The 27,466-nt window shown below is 38.7% G+C and overlaps 1 protein-coding gene across 3 annotated transcripts in view; it reads right to left on the reverse strand.

The window, feature by feature from the left end:
• Positions 1-436: 436 nt before the first annotated feature.
• LOC110460329 (cAMP-regulated phosphoprotein 21-like) overlaps positions 437-27,466 on the reverse strand; it is an 82,186-nt gene continuing 55,156 nt past the window's right edge. For all 3 annotated transcript variants that reach the window (XM_021513169.1, XM_021513171.1, XM_021513170.1), the window contains 16 exons: positions 27,009-27,118; positions 24,099-24,227; positions 23,363-23,435; positions 22,321-22,468; positions 21,847-21,987; positions 13,743-13,845; positions 12,508-12,624; positions 11,630-11,667; positions 11,122-11,330; positions 10,184-10,336; positions 9,670-9,884; positions 8,797-8,976; positions 7,112-8,063; positions 6,661-6,751; positions 4,202-4,311; positions 437-1,540 (listed from right to left, as the gene is read on the reverse strand). In XM_021513169.1, coding sequence (XP_021368844.1) covers positions 1,224-1,540; positions 4,202-4,311; positions 6,661-6,751; positions 7,112-8,063; positions 8,797-8,976; positions 9,670-9,884; positions 10,184-10,336; positions 11,122-11,330; positions 11,630-11,667; positions 12,508-12,624; positions 13,743-13,845; positions 21,847-21,987; positions 22,321-22,468; positions 23,363-23,435; positions 24,099-24,227; positions 27,009-27,118 — 3,086 coding nt within the window. In that variant the 3' untranslated portion in view covers positions 437-1,223. The remainder of the gene's footprint in view (positions 1,541-4,201; positions 4,312-6,660; positions 6,752-7,111; positions 8,064-8,796; positions 8,977-9,669; positions 9,885-10,183; positions 10,337-11,121; positions 11,331-11,629; positions 11,668-12,507; positions 12,625-13,742; positions 13,846-21,846; positions 21,988-22,320; positions 22,469-23,362; positions 23,436-24,098; positions 24,228-27,008; positions 27,119-27,466) is intronic.

Genomic DNA, 27,466 nt, shown 5'->3' on the forward strand with positions numbered 1-27,466 from the left:
CCACTGTATCAACATGACAGATACAGGTAACAATAGGGACAGATACCTAGTCTGTACCACAGGCACAGATACCTAGTCTGTACCATAGGCACAGACACCTAGTCCGTACCTCAAGCTTTACAAATTAAAGAAAAGCTCACAACTGCATCAGTTTTAACTGTGAAGAAGAGTTCCGCTTCACAGCTGTTTTTATAGAAGATAAAACGAAAACATAAAGGAGTTTTTTCTGTATTAGATGTTTAACCTTTGGTAAGGTGTTCATATCTCATTTTGACACTTACAAAATTCCTGAATAGCAGTAAAGTGCGGCGGAATACTCCAAGTTTGCCCTTGGAATTCCTGTTTTTCTTATGTTTTATTATTACATTTCTGTTTTCATATACTCAAAATTGAAGAAGAAAAAAAAACTAAGTAATTGAAAAAACAAAAACTCGATAAGGAAATAGTTTAAAGAAAATTTCTAAAACAAATATTCCATAAAAGTGCCAATGGTTATAACATATTTGAATTTGATGGTACTCTTTACCTCAAGACACAATCCTACCAACATGTGTGCTGGAGATGTAGATGACAGCATTGGACTCTACAATACTGCTCAAGTGAAAAGCATTTATTCTTTGTTTTGAATATAGCATTGGTATAGTTTATCTCTGTGTAAATATACGACCTCCGATCTTATAATACAGAACATTTGTTTGAAAGAAGTAATAAATTAATATAGACTTGACTGTTGGCTGGCTGACATACGCCTGTGGCAATAAAGCTGAATTCACTGAAGATCAGTCAGCACAGTCGCCTCCCCTATCATCACATACATACAACATGTAAAAAGGTAGCAAAAAATCCTTTAAAAAAAAATAACAAAAAAAAAGAAAAGAAGTGACACAGCAGATTGAAATAAGTCGTATAATATATTAATATAAAAAGGAGCCTAAGTGAAAAAGCACAATTATACCGACCAGATGCTTCAACCCAAAGGTTCACTATGTAAAGTCTACCAAAGAAACAGACAAAATCAATAGTTTTCATGGCACAGAAAGTTGGACAATCTAGTATAGGGGCGAGATGATTCATTGTTAAATATTCTCATAAGAACACATAGTATTTCACCTCTGTAGTTTAAATAGTTCTCTTCATGTCTTTAATATTCTGCTCTTCACAATAAAATATCTTAAAACTTCTCATATAAAAATACAATAGAATTGACTTAAACAATTTTTAAATTAACTTTTGACGCCTATATTAGAGTGGTCTGCCCCCGTTGATGATATTGTGGTGGCGCTGATGTGCTGGAGCTTGAAACGGCTACTGTTGCTACCACTCCCGTGATTTTGAAGGGCACTCATCGCCACTGAAGAGTTTGGGAATATTGCTAAAACTTTCTTACAGTTAGAAATAGTCAGATTCGGGTGGTCACCATGACTACCGTCCATATTTATAAACTGGACTTGTGCTCCGCATGTCACCAAATCCTTCAGATAGATTTCTGCTTCTGATCGCTTTAGCCCACCAGGTAGATCATACACCTCCACTACATTACCTACAACACAGACAATCAGGACAGTTAGTCATTGGGTTACCAATCACCACAATCATTGGTTAGCTTACCGTGACCTTTACAATCACTAATATAAGGTTTTGGTTGACTGACTGCTAATTAAAGCTACAAGATGACCCTACCCTTACTTTGACAATCCTGTGGTTTACTGACCTCTGCGTATGACCTCTACAAGATGAATTTATATTTACATTGCTGTAACTCTGTGCTGGAGCTGCATGTATGACCATGACCTCTAAACATACAAGATGACCTAGGCCTTACTTTACTGTAGCTTTGTGATGTAAGCTATGGCCATGACCTCTAAACATACAAGATGACCTAGGTCTTACTTTGCTGTAGTTCTGTGATGTGAGCTATGGTCATGTCCTCTAAACATTCAAGATGATCTAGCCCTTACTTTCCTGTAGTTCTGTGATGTAAAATATGACCACAACCTCTAAACGTACAAGATGATCTAGGCCTTACTTTACTGTAGTTTTGTGCTGTAAGATATGACCACAACCTCTAAACATACAAGATGATCTAGGCCTTACTTCGCCTTAGTTCTATGATGTAAGATATGGCCATGACCTGTAAACATATGAGATGATCTAGCCCTTACTTTCCTGTAGTTCTGTGATGTAAGATATGACCACAACCTCTAAACATACAAGATGATCTAGGCCTTACTTTGCCTTAGTTCTATGATGTAAGATATGGCCATGACCTGTAAACATATGAGATGATCTAGCCCTTACTTTGCTGTAGTTCTGTGATGTGAGCTATGGTCATGTCCTCTAAACATTCAAGATAATCTAGCCCTTACTTTGCCTTAGTTCTGTGATGTGAGCTATGACCATGACCTCTAAACGTACAAGATGATCTAGGCCTTACTTTCCTGTAGTTCTGTGATGTAAGATATGACCTTGACCCCTTAACGTACAAGATGATCTAGGCCTTACTTTACTGTAGTTCTGTGATGTAAGATATGACCTTGACCTCTAAACGTACAAGATGATCAAGCCCTTACTTTACTGTAGTTCGGTGATGTAAGATATGACCACAACCTCTAAACATACAAGACGATCTAGGCCTTACTTAGCTGTAGTTCTGTGATGCAAGATATGACCACAACCTCTAAACATACAAGATGACCTAGGCCTTGCTTTGCTGTAGTTTGGTGATGTAATCTATGACCTTGACCTCTAAACGTAAAAAATGATCAAGCCCTTACTGTACTGTAGTTCGGTGATGTAAGATAGGTCCACAACCTCTAAACATACAAGATGACCTAGGCCTTGCTTTGCTGTAGTTTGGTGATGTAATCTATGACCTTGACCTCTAAACGTAAAAAATGATCAAGCCCTTACTTTACTGTAGTTCCGTGATGTAAGATATGACCACAACCTCTAAACGTACAAGATGATCTAGTCCTTACTTTCCTGTAGTTCTGGGATGTAAGATATGACCCCAACCTCTAAACATACAAGATGATCTAGCCCTCACTTTCCTGTAGTTCTGTGATGTGAGCTATGACCATGACCTCTAAACATACAAGATGACCTAGGCCTTACTTTACCGTAGTTCTGTGATGTAAACTATGACCATGACCTCTAAACGTACAAGATGCTCTAGGCCTTACTTTACTGTAGTTCTGTGATGTAAGATATGACCTTGACCTCTAAACTTACAAGATGATCTAGCCCTTACTTTACTGTAGTTCGGTGATGTAAGATATGACCACAACCTCTAAACATACAAGATGATCTAGGCCTTACTTTACTGTATTTCTGTGATGTGAGCTATGACCATGACCTCTAAACGTACAAGATGATCTAGGCCTTACTTTACTGTATTTCTGTGATGTGAGCTATGACCATGACCTCTAAACGTACAAGATGATCTAGGCCTTACTTTACTGTATTTCTGTGATGTGAGCTATGACCATGACCTCTAAACGTACAAGATGATCTAGGCCTTACTTTACTGTAGTTCTGTGATGTGAGCTATGACCATGACCTCTAAACATAAAAGATGATCTAGTCCTTACTTTGCTGTAGTTTGGTGATGTAATCTATGACCTTGACCTCTAAACATACAAGATGATTTAGTCCTTACTTTACTGTAGTTCTGTGATGTGAGCTATGACCATGACCTCTAAACATACAAGATGATCTAGCCCCTATTTTGCTGTAGTTTTGTGATGTTAGATATGACCTTGACCTCTAAACATACAAGATGATTTAGGCCTTACTTTACTGTAGTTCTGTGATGTGAGCTATGACCATGACCTCTAAACATACAAGATGATCTAGGCCTTACTTTACTGTAGTTCTGTGATGTAAGCTATGACCTTAACCTCTAAACGTACAAGATGATCTAACCCTTACTTTGCTGTAGATCGGTGATGTAAGATATGACCTTGACCTCTAAACATACAAGATGACCTAGGCCTTACTTTACTGTAGCTTTGTGATGTAAGCTATGACCATGACCTCTAAAGATACAAGATGATCTAACCCTTACTTTGCTGTAGATCGGTGATGTAAGCTATGACCATGACCTCTAAAGATACAAGATGACCTAGGCCTTACTTTACTGTAGCTTTGTGATGTAAGCTATGACCATGACCCTAAAAATACAAGATGATCTAACCCTTACTTTGCTGTAGTTCTGTGCTGTCCTGGCTATGTAGAGATCCATCTTGTCCTTCCTTACTTTTGCTTTTCTTCAGTCGCTGTTGCTTGGAGCCTGATTGTCCAGTACTTGCCCTGAAAAACACAACATACTGAAGAACACACACAAGAGAAGACCTTATTACAAGAGACCTATCAGGCCTTTATTGTTCACCTGTATCTTTCCTTATTTGGACTAGAAGATAACTTTGTCTTCTTACTGGACACCATAGCCTTTTGTGATTTCTTATTATTCAAAATAATCACAAGATATTTGTACCATGTTTGGTATCCGATCTGTTGGAATTCTGGATAAGTCAGAAAATAAACAAATGTCTTTGTTATTCAAAGTACAGGGCAGCCATTTTTGAATTTTTGAACTGCAAATCAACCCCCACCCCCCAAACAAGAGGCCCATGGGCCAAAACGGTCACCTGAGTCTACAGTATTTATTTTTGTTGTTGAAATATGTACCAATTTGAGTAAAAAATAGTATAATGTTAACTTAACTTTGTCAGGACCATGAGCTGATCATTCCTAGACCAATTTTAAGTGAGATCGGCCTATTAGAACTTAGTAGCAAAATAGCGGCCATGGCAGCCAAATTGTATTTCTGATTGACCCGAAAAATAACAACACTTTGTCAGGACCATGAGGCGATCATTCCTACCAACTTTCAGTTCAATCGGTCCAGCAGAACTTGACTTTAAGTTTGAAATAGGTTTTCAAAATGGCGGCCGTGGCGGCCATATTGGATTTCTGATCGACCCGAAAAATAACAACACTTTGTCAGGACCATGAGGCGATCATTCCTACCAACTTTCAGTTCAATCGGTCCAGCAGAACTTGACTTTAAGTTTGAAATAGGTTTTCAAAATGGCGGCCGTGGCGGCCATATTGGATTTCTGATCGACCCGAAAAATAACAACACTTTGTCAGGACCATGAGGCGATCATTCCTACCAACTTTCAGTTCAATCGGTCCAGCAGAACTTGACTTTAAGTTTGAAATAGGTTTTCAAAATGGCGGCCGTGGCGGCCATATTGGATTTCTGATCGACCCGAAAAATAACAACACTTTGTCAGGACCATGAGGCGATCATTCCTACCAACTTTCAGTTCAATCGGTCCAGCAGAACTTGACTTTAAGTTTGAAATAGGTTTTCAAAATGGCGGCCGTGGCGGCCATATTGGATTTCTGATCGACCCGAAAAATAACAACACTTTGTCAGGACCATGAGGCGATCATTCCTACCAACTTTCAGTTCAATCGGCCCAGCAGAACTTGACTTTAAGTTTGAAATGTAAAATGTTAACGGACGACGGACGACGGATGACGACGGACGAAAACGGATAGCAATAGGTCACTTGAGCTAAAGCTCAGGTGACCTAAAAACTAGAAAATGTCTGTTAGACATAAATACCCCCATCACCATGTGAAATTAGCTTCAGTGTTTGATGTTTGACGGGATGGGGTAGGAAGGGGCGGGACGGACATGGGGGATTTTATGGTGAGGGCATAAAAAACAGCCGTGATCTGTTGAAGATCATTGGAACATTATTCAGATCAATGGAACATTATTCAGATCAATTCTTTTTACCATTGGTCAGGTGAAAGTTCAGAAATAGTTACAAATGACTCCGGCAATCAGAGAACAAGTGGCTATCTTGGATTTCAAATCAGCTTAAAAAATACCAACTGGCCACGAGATTATTATCCCACCTACTATGTTTTATTGTTACTATGGTTACATAAAAGTCACCGGGAGCTGGATGTGTACACAAGGTTCCATACACAGATTCCACATGCCAGACACAGCAATTATATGATAGTGTTGTATTTTAAAATTACAATACAAAAATAGCTGATAATTAGTCCTGGATGCTATCCTTCCAAGTTTTAATAAAACCCAAAGTATTATCAAGGACATATAAACCATATCAGGTTTCAAATAACTGGAATGAAATCTGACAGGGGAATACTTGTTTCAATAAGATTGTACAGATAACAACTACTTAAAAGAGAACAACTACCTAATATACTCCAATTTCAGAAACTTTTTGTTTAAATAAAATAACATTAGACTGACAAATAATTTTGAAGTACAGAATGAAATTGTAAATTTTGGAATACATAAAGGGGCATAACCATGCTGTGGTGTCTATTTGAGGCCTAAGGGAGATAACTGTCACTTGCTCTACTGATTCATCAAGCTGTAGTGTACCATAACCTGTGATTTTTACCAAACAACTTTCAACAAATACATTTTGGATGACACAAACAACAAATGTTTTGATGGTGTTACCACATGTTAGAACTCATTCTTCCATTAACTTGGTGGTCAGAGCTCTAGTCCAACCTTGTTGTGGACAATTCAGCTTCTGAGAAAAACTCAGCACATATGTAATATAAATTTTGTAGATTAGAATAAAGTGGTCATGTTACCTAATTTTCTGTGGTTGATGAGACAAAGGCTGCGATGGAAATGGAACTTGTATCTGTGGGTGAAATCCTGCTTGTCCTAAAAAGCGCACATCTGAAACATTAAGATCAATTCCAATGAAATCCTTCTGATGCAAAGAGTTGATTACAGCTGGCAAACAGATTAAGAAAGGCTAAAAGTGAGCCTGGTCATGAAATGGATACCATTACCTTATGTCCTTTGAATGTTTTTCCACAAAGTGACCCATCATGGCCCCGCAAACTAGAGAGCTGGGGGTGAGCCCCTTCCTTAGTATACACTCTAATCCTCATCATCTTGGGATCATTTTATTAAATATTGATCAAAATGCAATAGTAAGTTTCCCCCTTAAGCTCTTTATGGGGGTATTGTAACCTATGCTCTGCATATCACTTGTGCCATATATGTTCGTTCTGAATTTTGAAAAAAACCTACCTGTAGTGGGCCGTATGATGGGTGCGGCCGGTCTAGGTGGACCAGCCAGGAGACCCGAGCCAATGTTTGAGAGGCCACTCATGATATAGTCCTTATTGTCTATACCCTCCACTTTGGGTAACGAAGAGTCCACAGGGTATCCCTTAGCACTAACTGTCATCTGGCCGGGCATGCCTCCCTGATGCTGCTGCTGATGCTGCTGCTGCTGCTGCTGCTGTTGCTGCAAGGCTGTAACTTGTACAGGAAATTGCATGTTGAGTTGCATATTTCGAAGCATGGGCATGCTCTGTGATGACTGTCCCGCAGCTGGTACATTGTGGAAATGTAAAAGCTGTGGATTGGCTGGTCTTGTGGAGCCCTGGTACTGTGGAACAGTGGAATATAAGTACTGGGGTGTAGAGGGAGTAGCAGCACTAGCTTGCCCGGGGGAAGGGACCCCAGGCCCTATGGGCTGTGCTACATTCTGTAAGGCGACACTTTGGTTTGACATTGTCACCGCTGTGTTCCCCTGACCAGGGTAAGGTCCTTGCTGCTGGTACTGGAACCCTGTTGTTGTCCCCATTTGGGGATTGGTGGTATTGGAGTAGAACATTGTGCCTTGAGGCTGCTGTCCAAAGTTATTTTGGCTGTACTGAGAGGGGTACGATGAGAAAGTCTGTACACCACCCTCCCCCTGCTGTATCACCGGATATGTGTTCTGTGCAATGTTTGATGAAAATTGTTCTACATTAGGGGCAGCTCCTGGAGCCCCATTAGCAGGATACCCCTGGTAGGTCCCAGCAACCTGAGGTGGAAACTGGTTGCCAGTTTGAGGAAAACTTTGGTTGTCCATACCAACAACTGTTTGGTGTGCTTGACCTTGTTGGGTCTGACCTTGAACTTGATAGTTCACAGGGTACATATATCGCACTGCTCCCGCCATGTTCTGTTGTCCCCCAGGAAAATATTGAGTCTGAAATATCACATATTTGATACTAATTGAAATTTAACCATTCGTTGGTGAACAAATTCAAATGATGCAAATAAAAATCTGTCTTAAGCTTCAAGGATAATCAGCATACATTTTAACTCTTTAAAACTTGAAATAGTTAGTGGTCCAATAGGCCTGTAGTGTTTACCTGGACAGTTAGAATGTACAAGTTAATCCTATTATTTGAAGACTACATGAAGTTAATCATTGAACGATTTCTCTAACATTTAAGTTGCATGCTGATCAAGATCTTTTCACTCTCAGCAGCGAAATGTCATAATATCACTTTGAATTTCAATTTCACGCTTTTGTACATATTTTGACATCTGTGTCCAGGTCAAGGGGAATATAAATGAGGAATTTTTATAGCACTTCACCCAGGGTAGCTACTTGCCCAATATATGAGCTTGAGCCTCCTGGAACTTTGCAAGGAGATGTTAAAAGCATATTTTCTATGATAGCCTATGTTGACTTTTGACCCTTATCTCCATACATGCAGCTCTAAAGTTTACCTTTGATCTCAACACAGGTTGGAAGACATAGTTCCTACAAAAAGTTGATGTACAACAGACACCACAGTTCACACCATACAAAGATCACAAGCACCTTGTGTCTGGTTGTATATTAAAAACACAGTCATTTTAAGTTTCAGAGGTTTAAGTAGTATGAATTTCTGCTGGCTATCTCTTGCATACATTTGTCTCAATTCACCTACCTGAACGACCTGTGCAGACTGTTGTTGCACCTGTCCCTGGGGCTGGGCCCCCAACACGTACTGTGTGGTCTGCATCCCTGGCCCTGTAGTCTGGCCCGGGGGCTCCTCCACATTCTCAAGTGATGGCTGGTTAATGCTTACCATAGATAGGTGGCGACACAGCTCTGCTGCTGGAGTCTCCTGTACAAATAACTCATTATCAGACAATTGTTTTATGGAACAACAGCAATAACACATCATTTGGGTCCACTTCAGTAAAAGCTTTACTGTATAACATGCCAGGCATGCTTTATCTAAATAAACATCATCAATAGTTATCTCCTTTTTGTAAAATACAATCGAGGATTACTTCCCCGGTAAGGAAATTCCAACCAGGTTTGTTTTCCAAAGTGATGTTTGCATAAGGATACTTTGTCACTATTTCATTACAAGAAACAGCTCAATATGGACAACCTGTCTAAGTTGAACCTTATTGTGTTCTATAAGGCTTCCTACTTGTTGCTACATAACATTATTGTACTGATAAGACTGTACACACGGATCCCAATAACCTGGTACAGTATGAATTTTGCCATGTTTTTTTTTAGTTCTTTTGTCAATAATATAAATGAATCAAAGATAACCACATTTCACATAACAGGACAGACTGGACATTTGACACAGACTTTCATGTATGGCCCAACTTGAATAATCCATAAGGATGTAACAGGACAGACTGGACATTTGACACAGACTTTCATGTATGGCCCAACTTGAATAATCCAAAAGGATGCATGGCAAAGTACATTACTGGTATACAGAAATTTTATTTTGGTCATGAGACATGAAGTCATACCACTTTGTAAGTTTTACAACCATTTGCTTTGTACGTACAGAGCTGGGAGTCCAGACATCTGAGGAGTACTGTGGAGAGGTGTATACAGTCTGGCCCGTGGGAGTGGGGCCTTGCCCAGGCATGTGGTGATACAGACTGCCATCAGCGTTGGAGATGGGCTGGCCTGTCTGTGGGTTAATAACCACACTACCTGGGGGTATGTTGCGTATATCTGATGCCACCCAATACACCTGGCCAGGCCCTGGAGTGTAGCCTATAACAACAGCAACATCACATATCATAAAGTTATTCTTCAGATTTGTAAAGATGAGATATGCTGATCACAACCAAGATTTTATTAATTTGTTACATCTGAAAAATTAAGAAACACTTTCCTATGATGACAGGTATTTCTGCTACCAAAATGTAAGGAGTTGAAATATTCTTTGCTGTGGTAAAAACACTGATATGTTTATCTCTTATATTAGGATAGGGGTGAAATAAACATAGAGAATATGAAGACAGACGTTTTATTATTTTTCTAGATCCTAGTCCAATCTGTAATGTAATGACCTGCACTGAGCGGGGACTGTACCGGCCCTGAGGAGCTGCAGCGTGAGAGAGGCGAGCTGTCCGAGTGGCTGCCTGGAGGAGTCGGAGCTGTAGGCAGTATACGCTGACCCATCGGACTGCTCATACCACTGTGTATAGGACTCCTTGATGGCTCTGTAAGAGTAGTCACACAAAGACTCTAAATAATAACAAGGAGGTAATATTGGTTTTGTGTATATATAGGATTTTTCCTAATAGGCCATAACATTTATGAATAAACTGTTCAAAACTAACATGGTTACATTACCAATCCCTTAATTCCGTTTTTAAACAATGTAATCTATGCTCAAACAATTCTTTAACTTAGTTGCCAAGTAACACGAGAGACTTAAGATGTGCAAGACTAAATGTGAGAACTTACCTACAGATAGGCTGAGAGACTTACCTACAGACAGGCTGAGACTCACCCACTGAGAGACTTACCTACAGACAGGCTGTGAGAGATTTACCTACAGACAGGCTGAGACTCACCCACTGAGAGACTTACCTACAGAAAGGCTGAGACTCACCCACTGAGAGACTTCCCTACAGACAGGCTGAGAGACTTGCCTACAGACAGCCTGAGAGACTTACCTACAGACAGCCTGAGAGACTGACCTACAGACAGGCTGAGAGACTTGCCTACAGACAGCCTGAGAGACTTACGTACAGACAGGCTGAGACACTTACCTACAGACAGGCTGAGGGACTTACCTACAGATAGGCTGAGACACACCCACTGAGAGACTTACCAACAGACAGGCTGGGAGGCTTACCTACAGACAGGCTGAGAGAATTACCTACAGACAGGCTGAGGGACTTACCTACAGACAGGCTGAGTGACTTACCTACAGACAGGCTGAGTGACTTACCCACAGACAGGCTGAGAGCCTTTCCTACAGACAGGCTGAGTGACTTACCTACAGACAGGCTGAGAGACTTGTGTGGGAATTTTAAGGCCTGATTGTTGTAGGACACAGAACCCATGCCCCCAAAGCTGTTTGCCTTAGGAATGCCTCGTGCCCGTGACACAGATGAATCTGTGCCGTACCCACTTGAGTCGGTACTACTCCAGGGCTGTCCCTCGTGGTTACTTTTACTAAGACTAGAAGGGCGATTTGGTTTTTTGCTGCAAAGCACATAAAAAAGTATTTGCTTTATTTGTAACTAAATGTATTAACATGTCATAAAATTCAACTTTAATCAACTTTACTTAACTTTTACTGTTGAAAGCAGAGTTTGACATTTCATTTGTTTACATTTGTAAGTCATTCTTTAAAGCTATTGTCTAGAAGGATTCCCTGCCCTTGAAAAAGGGTGAAACATAGGAAATGCAAAAAGAAATAAAAACACAGGAAAAAGGCTTTATAATTCAAACTACAGTATCAGTGAAACAGTTATGACTTCTAGACAATTGATCCAACTTACATTATGCGCGGTGCTTCCTCCTCTGTGTAATGTATAGGCTGAAACAGAGACAGTATCCTAGTTAGTCTCTGAAACAGGCATAAGCTGGGGCAAATTAGCTACTCCTTTCCATGATTTGTGGATTAGACCGATTCTAATTCATTTTATTTTAACTAATTTTATTCCAAGATGATAAACAAAAAAGATTGAACAACAGGCTAGGCCTTTACCAGTGCTCTCCTGAATACAGATTCCATCTATTATCTAGGGAGGAATAGATGTTAACAAATAATCTTAACGTTTTTACTTTGCTCACCATAGCCTTCAGTCTTGTGAACAACTGTAGCAGAGATTTTGAAATTTAAATATTGGTAACTATGTAAATGACTCACAGATCTGGACAGATAAACAAAAATCCCATTGTTTACAATGTGTTTGACAGTTTGTCCTTTTATAAACTTAAGTAACAAAGGTACCCTAGACATGGAATAACAATGGAAATCCCTGATTTCCTCCTAAGTCTCCGACCACTCACTACTTATGACTATCAGAGACTAGATTAGGACCTCAGATCTTTTAGGATTCCATCAACTGTACCCTGAACTTCACTGAACATGACACCACCGGTGAATGTCATGTAATTTAAGTAAAAATGTTAAAAGTTTACAAAAAAAAGTATGTCATGTCATTTCAGCTAATTACATAAGAATTCATGTACAAAGATACCATTTTATTCTTTTATTTGACCTCGGATGAGTTATCTCCCTTCGACTACACAAATTCTGCTTGAGATGGATTAAATCTGTTTGGGTGCGAAACTTTAACAATATTTAGAGCCTGATCCCTGTAAGGATCTGCAACCTTAAGACCAGATCGAGGTTCATAATGCTTGTACTTACCTCGTCACAACTACTGAAAATTTTCTGCCGTACTTTCTCATACTGCTGCTGCCTTTCCTCAAATGATTGTGCTTTCTTCGAACCTAACATAGGCTTGTCTAGACTTCTACAGTAGCTCTGTTCAATCAAAAACAATCCCTATAATCAGTGATCATATCAGTATTACTTCTGATGTCATATTACATACTGCGTAACAGTTTAATGTGAACATTTTATACTTTTATCATGTTTTACGCTTTCTAGCGACATATATTCCCCAGAGTCTGTATAAGCATCCAGAGAAAGCAGTAAAACAAAAGATCAAACCCAATTTTATTGATAGATCCCAAATGCAAGAGTACTGACAGACTTGAATTCACAGAGATTGTTACCATTTTGGTTGGTTCAACTGAATTTTTTGATATTTCTGCTGAAAACTTGTTACATTTGATATCTACATAATAAGGGCAACCATATCTTTCCATATAAGATGCTATATAGATTGTTTGAAATCACTGATGTGCCTGTAAGACATGTAAACCTATGCTACAGCAGTCAAAGGTCAAAGTTACAAAATGTTATGCAGATTTCCTAGCATGAACCGGTCTAGCTGCAGTACTTTACCATAACAGATCTAACACAAAAACAGGTCAAAGGTCAAGGTCACAAAATGAGACAACACTGTGCTCATCAAGGCACACAAGAATGTGAAGTTATAAAATATAGATATAGATAAATGCAAAGTCAGTGAAGTGGAAAATATAGGTTACAGGGACCTCCATGTCATATGATGATGTAAGGAATTATCTACATAAATAGTTTGATAAATATGGGAGTTGTAGTATCTAAAATATGAAGCTGAATGCAATATCTAAAACAAATGTTGTATGTTAATGCCACTCCTCTACTGTGGTGAGGACATAAAATGTCTAAACCCTTAACTTACATTCCTAGAACTCTAAAAACACGTCTTGGATGAAATTGAAACCAGAAGAAATTACAGCTTTATACATATCGTGAAAATTTTCATTTAAAAAGTGTTATTATTACTCAGATGTTTGCGTTGCTTATAGCTGTTTTATAAACACACCTTTACAACTAGTAAGCGAATGGGCAAACTTTTACTAGTCCATGCAGTTTCTTCACGAGAGTAAAAATCTCTCCATGTATCTTAACTACCTCGGATAGAAGGCGAGATAGGATCCCGGTCATTATGCACACACTAGATAAAACAGGAGACGATAAACACACATTACCTCTTTGTCATCTAGACTGCCAACACCCATCCTCCTCATAATGCCCGTGATTTTTTTCTGAGAGTCCCGAGCATCTACATGTTCTTTAAAGTTAAACTCAGGTCTGCAGATATGAAAAATAGAAAAACATATGATAACGACAACCCGAGGTGATGACAGCCTGTCGTCACTAATAGACTACTTCTGAATTCCAGTCTTATAGACAAATCACAAAATAAATTCATAAAATCACGCAATAAGAGGTATCAACAAGCCAATTTACCGCGGTGCAGAGAGTGTATAATACGGAACCAAATTGACACATATTCTGGGTCCCAGAAACTTGTCTTACACCACAGGCCATACATCCTCTTCAAACATGGTGGTTGTGAAACAATACAAAAAGGCACATATAAACCTAATAACCCTGCTGGAGACTTACAGACTTTGAAGGCTCGTGATGTGTCGAGCCAGTATAGTTATGAGATTGAAGAATTTGGGAGTTATCAGTAGGAGCACAGGATACAGACACTGTTAACTGTTACACACTGTACACAGGCTGTTGAATGTACACATTGACCTGGGTATGTCAAGGTCAATCATTTCCACAAATATGTTTGTCCTTCACCCCAGCATGTTACAGACACATTATCATTACTCTAAGCATAAAGTAACTATAGAGAAGATGTTTGCAGTTTACAACATATCTGAGCCAACATTTTTTTTTCTAACTAACAAGGTATATGAAAAATTCTCTGGGCCACATATTTTTTGAGACGTTGAATGTAGATCCTACAATGATCCATGTTATCTATTCTGTCCTCCTGGTCCATGACTTTCCCCTACTGTGAGTCTGGTCAACAACTCTGCCCTCCTAGTCCATAACTTTCCCCTACTGTGAGTCTGTTCATCAATTCTGCCCTTCTGATACACAACATTCCCCTACAGTGACTACCCTCTACTGTGAGTTTGGTCAACAACTCTGCCCTCCTGGGAAACAACATTCCCCTACAACAACATGCCTATCCCCTACAGTGGTGAGCCTGGTTATTACTCTACCCTCCTGGGAAACAACATTCCCCTACAACAATGTGCCTATCCCCTACAGTGGTGAGCCTGGTTATTTACTCTACCCTCCTGGGAAACAACATTCCCCTACAACAACGTGCCTATCCCCTACAGTGGTGAGCCTGATTATTTCCTCTACCCTCCTGGGAAACAACATTCCCCTACAACAAAGTGCCTATCCCCTACAGTGGTGACCCTGATTATTTCTCTGCCCTCCTGGTACACAACATTCCCCTATAACAATGTGCCTATCCCCTACAGTGGTTAGCCTGATTATTTACTCTGCCCTCCTGGTACACAGCATTCCTCTATAACAACATGCCTATCCCCTACAGTGGTGAGCCTGGTTATTTACTCTCCCCTCCTGGGAAACAACATTCCCCTACAACAACGTGCCTATCCCCTACAGTGGTGACCCTGATTATTTCTCTGCCCTCCTGGTACACAACATTCCCCTATAACAATGTGCCTATCCCCTACAGTGGTTAGCCTGATTATTTACTCTGCCCTCCTGGTACACAACATTCCTCTATAACAACATGCCTATCCCCTACAGTGGTGAGCCTGATTATTTACTCTACCCTCCTGGGAAACAACATTCCCCTACAACAATGTGCCTATCCCCTACAGTGGTGAGCCTTATTATTTACTCTGCCCTCCAGGGACTCAACATTCCCCTACAACAATGTGCCTATCCCCTACAGTGGTTAGCCTGATTATTTACTCTGCCCTCCTGGTACACAAGATTCCTCTATAACAACATGCCTATCCCCTACAGTGGTGAGCCTGGTTATTACTCTCCCCTCCTGGGAAACAACATTCCCCTACAACAATGTGCCTATCCCCTACAGTGGTTAGCCTGATTATTTACTCTGCCCTCCTGGTACACAGCATTCCTCTATAACAACATGCCTATCCCCTACAGTGGTGAGCCTGATTATTTACTCTGCCCTCCTGGTACACAACATTCCCCTATAACAATGTGCCTATCCCCTACAGTGGTTAGCCTGATTATTTACTCTGCCCTCCTGGTACACAACATTCCTCTATAACAACATGCCTAACCCCTACAGTGGTGAGCCTGATTATTTACTCTGCCCTCCTGTTACACAACATTCCCCTATAACAATGTGCCTATCCCCTACAGTGGTTAGCCTGATTATTTACTCTTCCCTCCTGGTACACAACATTCCCCTATAACAATGTGCCTATCCCCTACAGTGGTGAGCCTGATTATTTACTCTACCCTCCTGGTACACAACATTCCCCTATAACAATGTGCCTATCCCCTACAGTGGTGAGCCTGATTATTTACTCTGCTCTCCTGATACACAACATGCTCCGACAAGAAGGTGCCTATCTCCTACAATGGTGAGAATGATTATTCCTTGTGAGTGCCAGTCCCCTACAGTGAAAACTCTACACACTTGGCTAGTTACTTTTAATACCTAAATTACAGGTGTTTTCAATCTGCCAGCCTAGTGACATAACGCTGTGTTATTTATAGGGCCTCCCACACAATTACCAACAAACTATGTATCCCCTACAGTGGTGTGCCTGATTATTTACTCTCCCCTCCTGGTACACAACATACCTCTATAACAACATGCCTATCCCCCACAGTGGTGAGCCTGATTATTTCCTCTCTCCTCCTGGGAAACAACATTCCCCTACAACAAAGTGCCTATCCCCTACAGCGGTGAGCCTGATTATTTCCTCTACCCTCCTGGTACACAACATACCTCTATAACAACATGCCTATCCCCTACAGGGGTGAGCCTGATTATTTACTCTACCCTCCTGGGAAACACCATTCCCCTACAACAACGTGCCTATCCCCTACAGCGGTGAGCCTGATTATTTACCCTACCCTCCTGGTAGACAACATTCCCCTATAACAATGTGCCTATCCCCTACACTGGTGAGCCTGATTATTTACCCTACCCTCCTGGTAGACAACATTCCCCTATAACAACAGGCCTATCCCCTACAGTGGAGAGCCTGATTATTTACTCTCCCCTCCTGGGAAACAACATTCCCCTACGACAACGTGCCTATCCCCTACAGCGGTGAGCCTGATTATTTCCTCTGCCCTCCTGGTACACACCATTCCCCTATAACAACAGGCCTATCCCCTACAGTGGAGAGCCTGATTATTTACTATGCCCTACTGCGACGCAACATTCCTCTATAACAACATGCCTATCCCCTACAGGGGTGAGCCTGATTATTTCCTCTGCCCTCCTGGTACACACCATTCCCCTATAACAACAGGCCTATCCCCTACAGTGGAGAGCCTGATTATTTACTCTACCCTCCTGGGAAACAAAATTCCCCTACAACAACGTGCCTATCCCCTACAGCGGTGAGCCTGATTATTTACTATGCCCTACTGCGACGCAACATTCCTCTATAACACAATGCCTATCCCCAACAGTGGGGAGCCTGATTATTTACTCTTCCCTCCTGGTACACAACATACCTCTATAACAACATGCCTATCCCCTACAGTGGTGAGCCTGATTATTTACTCTGCCCTCCTGATACACAACATTCTCCTACAACAATGTGCCTATCTCCTACAATGGTGAGTCTGATTATTCCCTGACAGTGCCAGTCCCCTACAGTGATCACTCTACACACTTGGTTAGTTACTTTTAATACCTACATTACAGGTGTTTTCAATCTGCCAGCCTAGTGACATAACGCTGTGTTATTTATAGGCCCTCCCACACAATTACCAACAAACTATGTCAGCCCACTTCTGTCTATAAATACAGATTTATGAAGAAGGCTTTTAAGTCCTGAGCGTGTCAGCCAAGATCACTATCTAATGTAATCTACTAACTGCCTTCCCTCCCACATAAAATACTATCACATTCAATTTGCACTAGCATACTTTCTCTTGCTATGATTCTTCTTACAAAAACAGCGAGACCAGGAAATGTGTTCTGCACTCCCAGTATACAATAACCACTATCCAATAACTGTTGTATATTAAAGTCTGGTGTATTTCCTCGGTTCTCTGTAATTCATATTCCGATTGTTTGACCAATACCCTCTTCATATATGCTTCATTTTGAATGGGTCTCTGTTGACTGTTATCAAAATGTACTTGTAGTATGAGTTATTGTGAATTAATGAAATGAATTAACGTGTAGTATTACTAGTTTACTATCAATGTATATTATTGTTAGTTTACTATCAATGTATATAATTGTCAGTTTACTATCAATGTGTATTATTGTCAGTTTACTATCAATGTGTATTATTGTTAGTTTACTATCAATGTGTAGTGTTGTCAGTTTACTATCAATGTGTAGTATTGTCAGTTTACTATCAATGTGTATTATTGTCAGTTTACTATCAATGTGTAGTATTGTCAGTTTACTATCAATGCATATTATTGTAAGTTTACTATCAATGTGTATTATTGTCAGTTTACTATCAATGTGTAGTATTGTCAGTTTACTATCAATGTGTAGTTTTGACAGTTTACTATCAATGTGTAGTATTGTCAGTTTACTATCAATGTGTAGTATTGTCAGTTTACTTTCAATGTGTAGTATTGACAGTTTACTATCAATGTATATTATTGTCAGTTTACTATCAATGCATATTATTGTAAGTTTACTATCAATGTGTATTATTGTCAGTTTACTATCAATGTGTAGTATTGTCAGTTTACTATCAATGTGTATTATTGTCAGTTTACTATCAATGTGTAGTATTGTCAGTTTACTATCAATGTATATTATTGTCAGTTTACTATCAATGTGTATAATTGTCAGTTTATTATCAATGTGTAGTATTGTCAGTTTACTATCAATGTGTAGTATTCTTAGTTTACTATCATTAATATGCATTGTCAGTTTACTATCATTGTGTGTTATTGTCAGTTTACTCTCAATGTATATTATTGTCAGTTTACTTTCAATGTATATTATTGTCAGTTTATTATCAATGTGTAGTATTGTCAGTTTTCTATCAATGTATATTATTGCCAGTTTACTATCAATAATACACAATGATAGTAAACTGACGATACTACACATTGATAATAAACTGGCAATTATGCACATTGATAGTAAACTAACAATATAAATTGATAGTAAACTGACATTAATATGCATTGTCAGTTTACTATCAATGTGTAGTATTGTTAGTTTACTATCATTGTGTATTATTGTCAGTTTACTATCAATGCATATTAATGTCAGTTTACTATCAATGTGTAGTATTGTCAGTTTACTATCAATGTATATTGTTGTCAGTTTACTATCAATGTATATTATTGTCAGTTTACTATCAATGTGTAGTATTGTCAGTTTACTATCAATGTATATTGTTAGTTTACTATCAATGTTTATTATTGTCAGTTTACTATCAATGTGTAGTATTATAAGCTTACTATCAATGTATATTATTGTCAGTTTACTATCAATGTGTATTATTGTCAGTTTACTATCAATGTGTATTATTGTCAGTTTACTATCAATGTGTATTATTGTCAGTTTACTATCAATGTGTATTATTGTCAGTTTACTATCAATGTATATTATTGTCAGTTTACTATCAATGTATATTATTGTCAGTTTACTATCAATGTGTATTATTGTCAGTTTACTATCAATGTGTATTATTGTCAGTTTACTATCAATGTGTAGTATTGTCAGTTTACTATCAATGTGTATTATTGTCAGTTTACTATCAATGTGTAGTATTGTCAGTTTACTATCAATGTATATTATTGTCAGTTTACTATCAATGTGTATTATTGTCAGTTTACTATCAATGTGTATTATTGTCAGTTTACTATCAATGTGTATTATTGTTAGTTTACTATCAATGTATATTGTTGTCAGTTTACTATCAATGTATATTATTGTCAGTTTACTATCAATGTGTAGTATTATAAGCTTACTATCAATGTATATTATTGTCAGTTTACTATCAATGTATATTATTGCCAGTTTACTATCAATGTGTATTATTGTCAGTTTACTATCAATGTGAAGTATTGTCAGTTTACTAGCAATGTTTAGTATTACAAGTTTACTATCGATGTGTATTATTGTCAGTTTACTATCAATGTATATTATTGTCAGTTTACTATCAATGTGTAGTATTGTTAGCTTTCTTTCAATGTGTAGTGTTGTCAGTTTACTATCAATGTGTAGTATTGTCAGTTTACTATCAATGTTTAGTATTACAAGTTTACTATCGATGTGTATTATTGTCAGTTTACTATCAATGTGTATTATTGTTAGTTTACTATCAATGTATATTATTGTTAGTTTAACATCAACGACTTTTCAAATGTGTTATGCTCTGTATGACGGGGGAAGGCATAGAATAAACAATCCACCTTACCCACTACCACAAAAGGTGGGACACTTATAGGGGGTAGGAATAGCCATTCAAACACTGTTCCTCTTTTGGACATAGCTGACACTATAATTAACTTTCTACCTCTCAATACCACCATTTGATTTATTCTACATACAGCTGAAAATTGATCAAAACAATTTCTGTTGCTCAAAGGAATGTGTACAGGACATGGTGCCGAGGACTGACTTGGATAGTGCTGCCATCTACATAACCTTGACACTGACGACTGACTTGTATAGTGCTGCCATCTACATAACCTTGACACTGACGACTGACTTGGATAGTGCTGCCATCTGCATAACCTTGACACTGACGACTGACTTGGATAGTGCTGCCATCTGCATAACCTTGACACTGACGACTGACTTGGATAGTGCTGCCATCTATATAACCTTGACACTGACGACTGACTTGGATAGTGCTGCCATCTACATAACCTTGACAATGTTTCACAACCTGATCCAGCTTCCTGAATGAGTATTTGAAGAATGTCTTCCCAGTCAATGTCTTGATCCTTTTGGAGTATTCTTTATTCTGCTGATTGAGTCTGAATTGGTGATATGTTTTGATGCGACAGATCCAGATTGTGTTTGGCAATGGTACAGTATGGTAGCATGTTCTGTCATGTCTAGTTCTGGGTGTGCTCTCAGAAAAGCTTCTATGTTTGTATATCCATTCCAGAGTTTTGACATTCTACAAACTAGCAGATATTCTTTTTTCATGTGGATGTTCTCTTCCAAGCATATGGAATCATCATCATTGCAAGAAATTTCCATGGTAGTTTTTCTAGTCGGAAGATCTCCATCAGATTACCTTATCTCTCTAGGAAACTTTGGTTTTGTTCACTATGACAGACAGAATACTTACACTCGGGTGTTGTAGGTTTTGTTCACTATGACACACAGAATACTTACACTCGGGTGTTGGAGGTTTCGTTCACTATGACAGACAGAATACTTACACTTGGGTGTTGGAGGTTTTGTTCACTATGACAGACACAATACTTACACTCGGGCGTTGGAGGTTTTGTTCACTATGACAGACAGAATCCTTACACTCGGGTGTTGGAGGTTTTGTTCACTATGACAGACAGAATACTTAAACTCGGGTGTTGTAGGTTTTGTTCACTATGACAGACAGAATACTTACACTCGGGTGTTGGAGGTTTTGTTCACTATGACAGACAGAATACTTACACTCGGGTGTTGGAGGTTTTGTTCACTATGACAGACAGAATACTTACACTCGGGTGTTGGAGGTTTTGTTCACTATGACAGACAGAATACTTACACTCGGGTGTTGGAGGTTTTGTTCACTATGACAGACAGAATACTTACACTCGGGTGTTGGAGGTTTTGTTCACTATGACAGACAGAATACTTACACTCGGGTGTTGGAGGTTTTGTTCACTATGACAGACAGAATACTTACACTCGGGTGTTGGAGGTTTTGTTCACTATGACAGACAGAATACTTACACTCGGGTGTTGGAGGTTTTGTTCACTATGACAGACAGAATACTTACACTCGGGTGTTGGAGGTTTTGTTCACTATGACAGACAGAATACTTACACTCGGGTGTTGGAGGTTTTGTTCACTATGACAGACAGAATACTTACACTCGGGTGTTGGAGGTTTTGTTCACTATGACAGACAGAATACTTACACTCGGGTGTTGGAGGTTTTGTTCACTATGACACACTTTCCAGTCTGGTCTACGTTGTGGTCAAGGCCAAAAAAGGCAGCAATACGATGAACTAACATACGATCATATGAGGACATCTGTGGAAATTTGAGGTAATGGTGCCTGCAAACAGAAATGATACAAGGGTCATACAGAGATGATGGAGAAAGGATGCTTTATTACAGCAATGTTAAAGTAGAGTTCAGCCATAAATTTAAATGTTAATCTGTTAGGAAAATTGAAACACAATAAACCTTTTAAAATACTCATAAGAAACGAGTGTTACTCCTTCTATGCTCATTGAAGGTTATACATCGTCTGACAAGGGTACGAATCAGTACTAAAGCTAAGGGTTACATACAAAACTGTGAACAATTTTTCACGTAATTCTAACATGCACCAAGCTCAATTTGACAAACTTCTACACTACTGTCCTGCTATGAGAACAGTACTTACTTTGGTTCATTAATGAAATTGGTTAGGTCGGTCTCCAGTTTGAGGAGCATGTTTCTGTCTTTGGGGGTTTTGTTCATGGTCTTTCTGATGAAGTCTTCCAGGTTAATGCCTGTGGAATCTTTATATGTCCCTTTATCTAGACTGGAATCTGTAGAGGAAAGTCACGTCTTTTATTAACCATAAATAACTGGTGAAAGTTACATCATCAACTGTACGGTTAGTGCAAATCTAAAAGGCCAATTAGATCTGAACTGCTTCTCTGGAATGCTATTATCAGCAAATCCAGAGCCTATAATGATCATATCCAGATCTTACATTGAATAATGTTGAAATCCCTAAACTTGTATTTAAGGAATACTGTTTTGAAATTAAAGCCAAACTTTTTCTTTTTATACAAAGATGTAAACACCTTGGCCTATAGGGGTATAGGTCAACATCCATTTACCCATATTCAAGGAGAAGTCTTTTGACGCATTAACTCCTATTTCCTCTTTTGGACACCTAGATGACCTTCATTAAATTTATACATTGTTGCATTCTCTTGCATTGAGGATGTTCCCTGCTAAATTAGGTCAAAATTCCTTCATCCATACTGAAGAAGTAGTCTTTTAAAGACTAATTTGCTATGCCCCTTGGTCAATGACAGTTCCCTGCCAAATTAGTTCAAACCCCTTATCATGTCCATATTCCCTTTTGTTTTTGGAGCCCCACCTATCTGTGCCAAGGGGACCACAATCCTCCCATTTTACAGTATTTTATTTGCTGTTCCAAGGAAGTTTGATAGCACATATTTGGTTGATATATAATCAGCTGTTCAGAAGGAGTAAGATTTTGAAAGAAAAGTTGATTGACGGACAACAGATGCGGTACCACTACTAGAAGAACAGAAATAAGAATTCATACAGATTAACTGTAAAAACTCACAAGCACTTGAATTTTTATCTGATGTTTTAATGATTTACATATGTAGTAAGATGAGCTTTCCAACAAGCTGCCCTGTCAGGCTATAAGATGTTGTGTGTATAGACACAGAGACACATACCTCGTGACCAACTGGATGAGGTACCTGCCTCAGAACTCTGTGATCCAGTCTTCTCTAACGTCCCCTTCGATGTCTACAAAGACAATGATATGATTACCAGCCTGATCTGTATCACACTAGAAACACAATCAAGTGACTGGTATGGCCTCATGCTCAAATAAATCCAATTCAATAGGAAAATGGATGATATAATTAGACCAAAAACTAGAACACTGACAGGTCAACAAAGGCCCCGCCATATGCCTGACCTTAAACAAACAGACAGTTCATTTGGATTAAAAATTCACATAAACCACTTTTGCAGAGCTAGAATAGGGTCAGTTTTTATCTTTAGTTTCATTCAGCATGTTTAAGCCTGCGAGGCAAGAACCCTGTTGACAAGTCAAGACTGGGGGAAAAAAAAATTCTAAAGTTTATTTATTTTACAACAAATGCAAAACATGTTTTATCAACTCATATTATTTCTCTGTTATGCCTGGATATTAGTGTGAAGGGGGTCTTGATGTGGGAGGACACCAGAGTCCCCAGCAAAAACCCACAAGGGCAGGCAGGTGCATGACCCCATACCTTTTCATGTCAGATCGGAAAAATAATTAAACATCAAAGTTTAATCAAATGACACACATCTCTGTATGACAGTAAAGCAGTATACACTTGTTTAGATCAATGAATATTTTCATAATTGTGCGAGAATGATTTACAAAATCAGCATTTTGTCGATGCTAATGAAACAGACCTGTGTTTTTAAGTAGACTCCATTGGTTGGCGTTAAGTCGGGGCTGCTGTGGGAACATTGTTGTTCTGGTGGAGGAGAGTGGTCTTCAAATGCCTGACTCCTCGTGAGCTGCTTGATTTTTGGATGAACCTGAAACAGTAATGAATTTTTGCAATACATCGCTAGGTCTATAACAGAAATACAAACGATACATCAAACTTTATGATACCATGTGACAATGTTTAACCATCTCGTCTCTAGTTACTAACCAGAGAGAATCCTCAGAAGAACACAGGACTAGTAGTCCCAGGTTTGTAACAGACACACCTGGAATACATACCTGAGTAACCTTGCTCTCACAAACATGGTTGTACTTCAGAAGCCTCAAGGATGATGTCGCTCTATGGGCCAAGTTTATGAGTTGGGTCGGCGAGATGAATTTAACATGAACTACTTCATTTTGTATGTCAAGACCAACTCAAATCATCAACCGATAAACTTGACTACACTTAGACTCAATCCTTCATTCAAAACAACGTTTCAGCTGCATGTTCCCTTGAGTGGATCAAGAATATGTTTCAGGGTGTGAACACTAAACAGCTAAACATTACTTACAGGTCTTGGATAAAGCAGACATAAAAATGCACTTTTAGATGAATCAGATGTCTACAAGATCCCGATAATTCAATTGAACTAGCATCTGAGCACCTCCTTGTGCATATGGACATATATTTAACATGGCAGCACACCGTAGGCATGTTGCAATTGGCAGAAGGCCAGGTTGTGTTACCAGATTAGTATATATATTCAACAGATTTGTTTTATGCTTTTTGTTCTCAGGATTTTCTAGTTCCTCTTTCTAATTCGGAATCTGTAGCAATTCAAGCTAGGTTTTATCACATTTATTTCTATATATATATGCCGACTACAGTAAATTTCTATAAAAATTGTCCACTTTGTTTTTTCTTCATATTTTATCAATGTCCTCATATTTTACTTACTCAGATTCATGCATATTGCATATGATGAGATTTGTTGGGTGTAAATACAAATGTCACAAATTTGCATGATAATATTATATATGGAGGAAGCTTATCAAATTTGCTTTTTACATTGTCCCATAAGCAGAAGATTCAGAAGCCTTGATTTTGCACGGGGCCCCACATTAGTTGCCCTATATGATCATGCAGTGGATTACAGCAGGTCAGTTATTTCCCTGAAGGTGTCATTAAAGTGTATTCGAAAACAAAATGATTAGAAGGACATAACTGCTGTGACCCAGAATGATGAAGACAGTGGGCAAGTTTATGGTCATCATCAAGATCTGGTAAAAGTTCTTTCCTTTTGTGATATGAATATCAATTTTTCTACTATGTTCTTAAACATGCTTTGTGGTTTTGTTGTCGCTAGTCAAGTCCTCATTTTCAGAACATTATAACAATTTGACCTCAATTAACATAACTAACCAGAAAGCAGTCATTGATACAGAAGAGGGCTTATGTCGTAAACCTTGCCTTAGAGTTTATCAATTTTAAGTCCAAATCACAGTTTTGTTTGTAATTCTGTATTCCCCTTGTAACCTTCATCATGCATCAAAACACAAACCTGACATGCATAGCTTCACATGATACTGTGTAAATATCTAAAATTTTGAAAAAGTCTGTCTATATAAAGCCACATAGATAGCCAGACGAATTCCATCAAAGGACTAAATTAGCCGACTCATAATAAATCTGAATGGATGGTGATCACAGATCTCAATACCAACCAAAGGCAAGCATGTAGTCTAGGAAGCCCTATATGACATTTCAGTTTCATTGACCCATATGAAATCAAGTCATAGCGGGAAAACTGATTTTACATTATAGTGACGGTGACCTTGACCTTTGAACTTTTGGTCTGAAGAGCAATTATTTTGGAACCTGTAAACATTTTGAGTTTGGGTTTTAGTTATCAGTGGAATTTGAGTTATTATCATGGATATAATATCTGGACAGCCAGAAGGACAGCAGGATCGATGGCTGGACGAGTGAACAGTGATACATTATCCTCTCTGATTTTCAATATTGGGTGATAAAACCATGACTGTAGGTATTTAAGGATTTTTTTCCTGTTTGCTAGGCAAGACGCCCTTGACAAACAAAGGTCATTGGTTGAATGATTGAATCTAACCACACTCCAGGGGACTTTTACTCGTCACAGCGTGGAACCTACTAAATATTTGAAAGCGTTCCATACTATAGTCCCTAAGTTAAACATTGAGTGGCAATATAGACCAGATAGTGCCAAGTTACTAGGAACACAGACTTGTAAATCAAAGTTGTTGTTACTACCACCACACATAGAAACAGTGAGGAGAGATCTGTAAATAAACCAGGTTACAAGAGTACATACATGTACTTAAATCTGGTTACAGGGAGCATTGACGTGTACGTAACCATGGTAACAACGAGCAAGCACAAATAACCAACATATGGAACTTATACACATGTAAATAAACCAGGCTACAGGGAGTACACACATGTTTATAACCAGGTTACAGGGAGTATGCACATGTTTATAACCAGGTTACAGGAAGCATACACATGTAAATAAACCAGGTTACAGGGATTACGTACATGTTTATAAACCAGGTTACAGGAAGCATACACATGTAAATAAACCAGGTTACAGGTATTACGCACATGTTTATAAACCAGGTAACAGGAAGTACACACATGTAAATAAACCAGGTTACTGGGAGCATACACATGTAAATAAACCAGGTTACTGGGAGCATACACATGTTAATAAACCAGGTTTAATAATTCTAGCTTCTAGGAGCACCTACATGTAAATAAACCAGGTTACAAGGAGGAGAGATCTGTTATTAAAAAAAGAAACAGAAATCATATACAAATATATGACATGATACAACAAATACATACTTACCTGTGTTGTATGATTGTTGGTTTCATCACACAGAACTTCTGGTTTGGTGGTTGAGTCTGAGACAGGGGAACCACCCCCATAGGATTGTGACTGGCAGACATCTACTTTTTCTAAAATAAAATACAATGTTTAGTTATAAATAAACAAGAGGCCCATGGGCCTTAACGGTCACCTGATATATTTATACAGAGTTGATTTCGTTTTTAACATGAACAGAAATATTATTCAAAGTGACAAAAAACAATAAAACCACCTTATTCAATATCAAGCATACAGATTTCAGACTAAAAAGGATTTGAAACTAGCACCTCTGATTCTAAACAAGGAAAATGAAGAAATTTTAGCACACTGACTCCCTTGAGCCCCACCCTACAGCCCTTGGGGGTAGGGCTGGCTCAAAATTTTCAAAGTATCAAACTGTCAACTCAAGGTTATAATTCCAATCAAGTTATTAACAT

The sequence above is a fragment of the Mizuhopecten yessoensis genome, unplaced genomic scaffold, assembly GCF_002113885.1.
Source record: "Mizuhopecten yessoensis strain PY_sf001 unplaced genomic scaffold, ASM211388v2 scaffold10359, whole genome shotgun sequence".
NCBI classification, from domain to species: domain Eukaryota; kingdom Metazoa; phylum Mollusca; class Bivalvia; order Pectinida; family Pectinidae; genus Mizuhopecten; species Mizuhopecten yessoensis.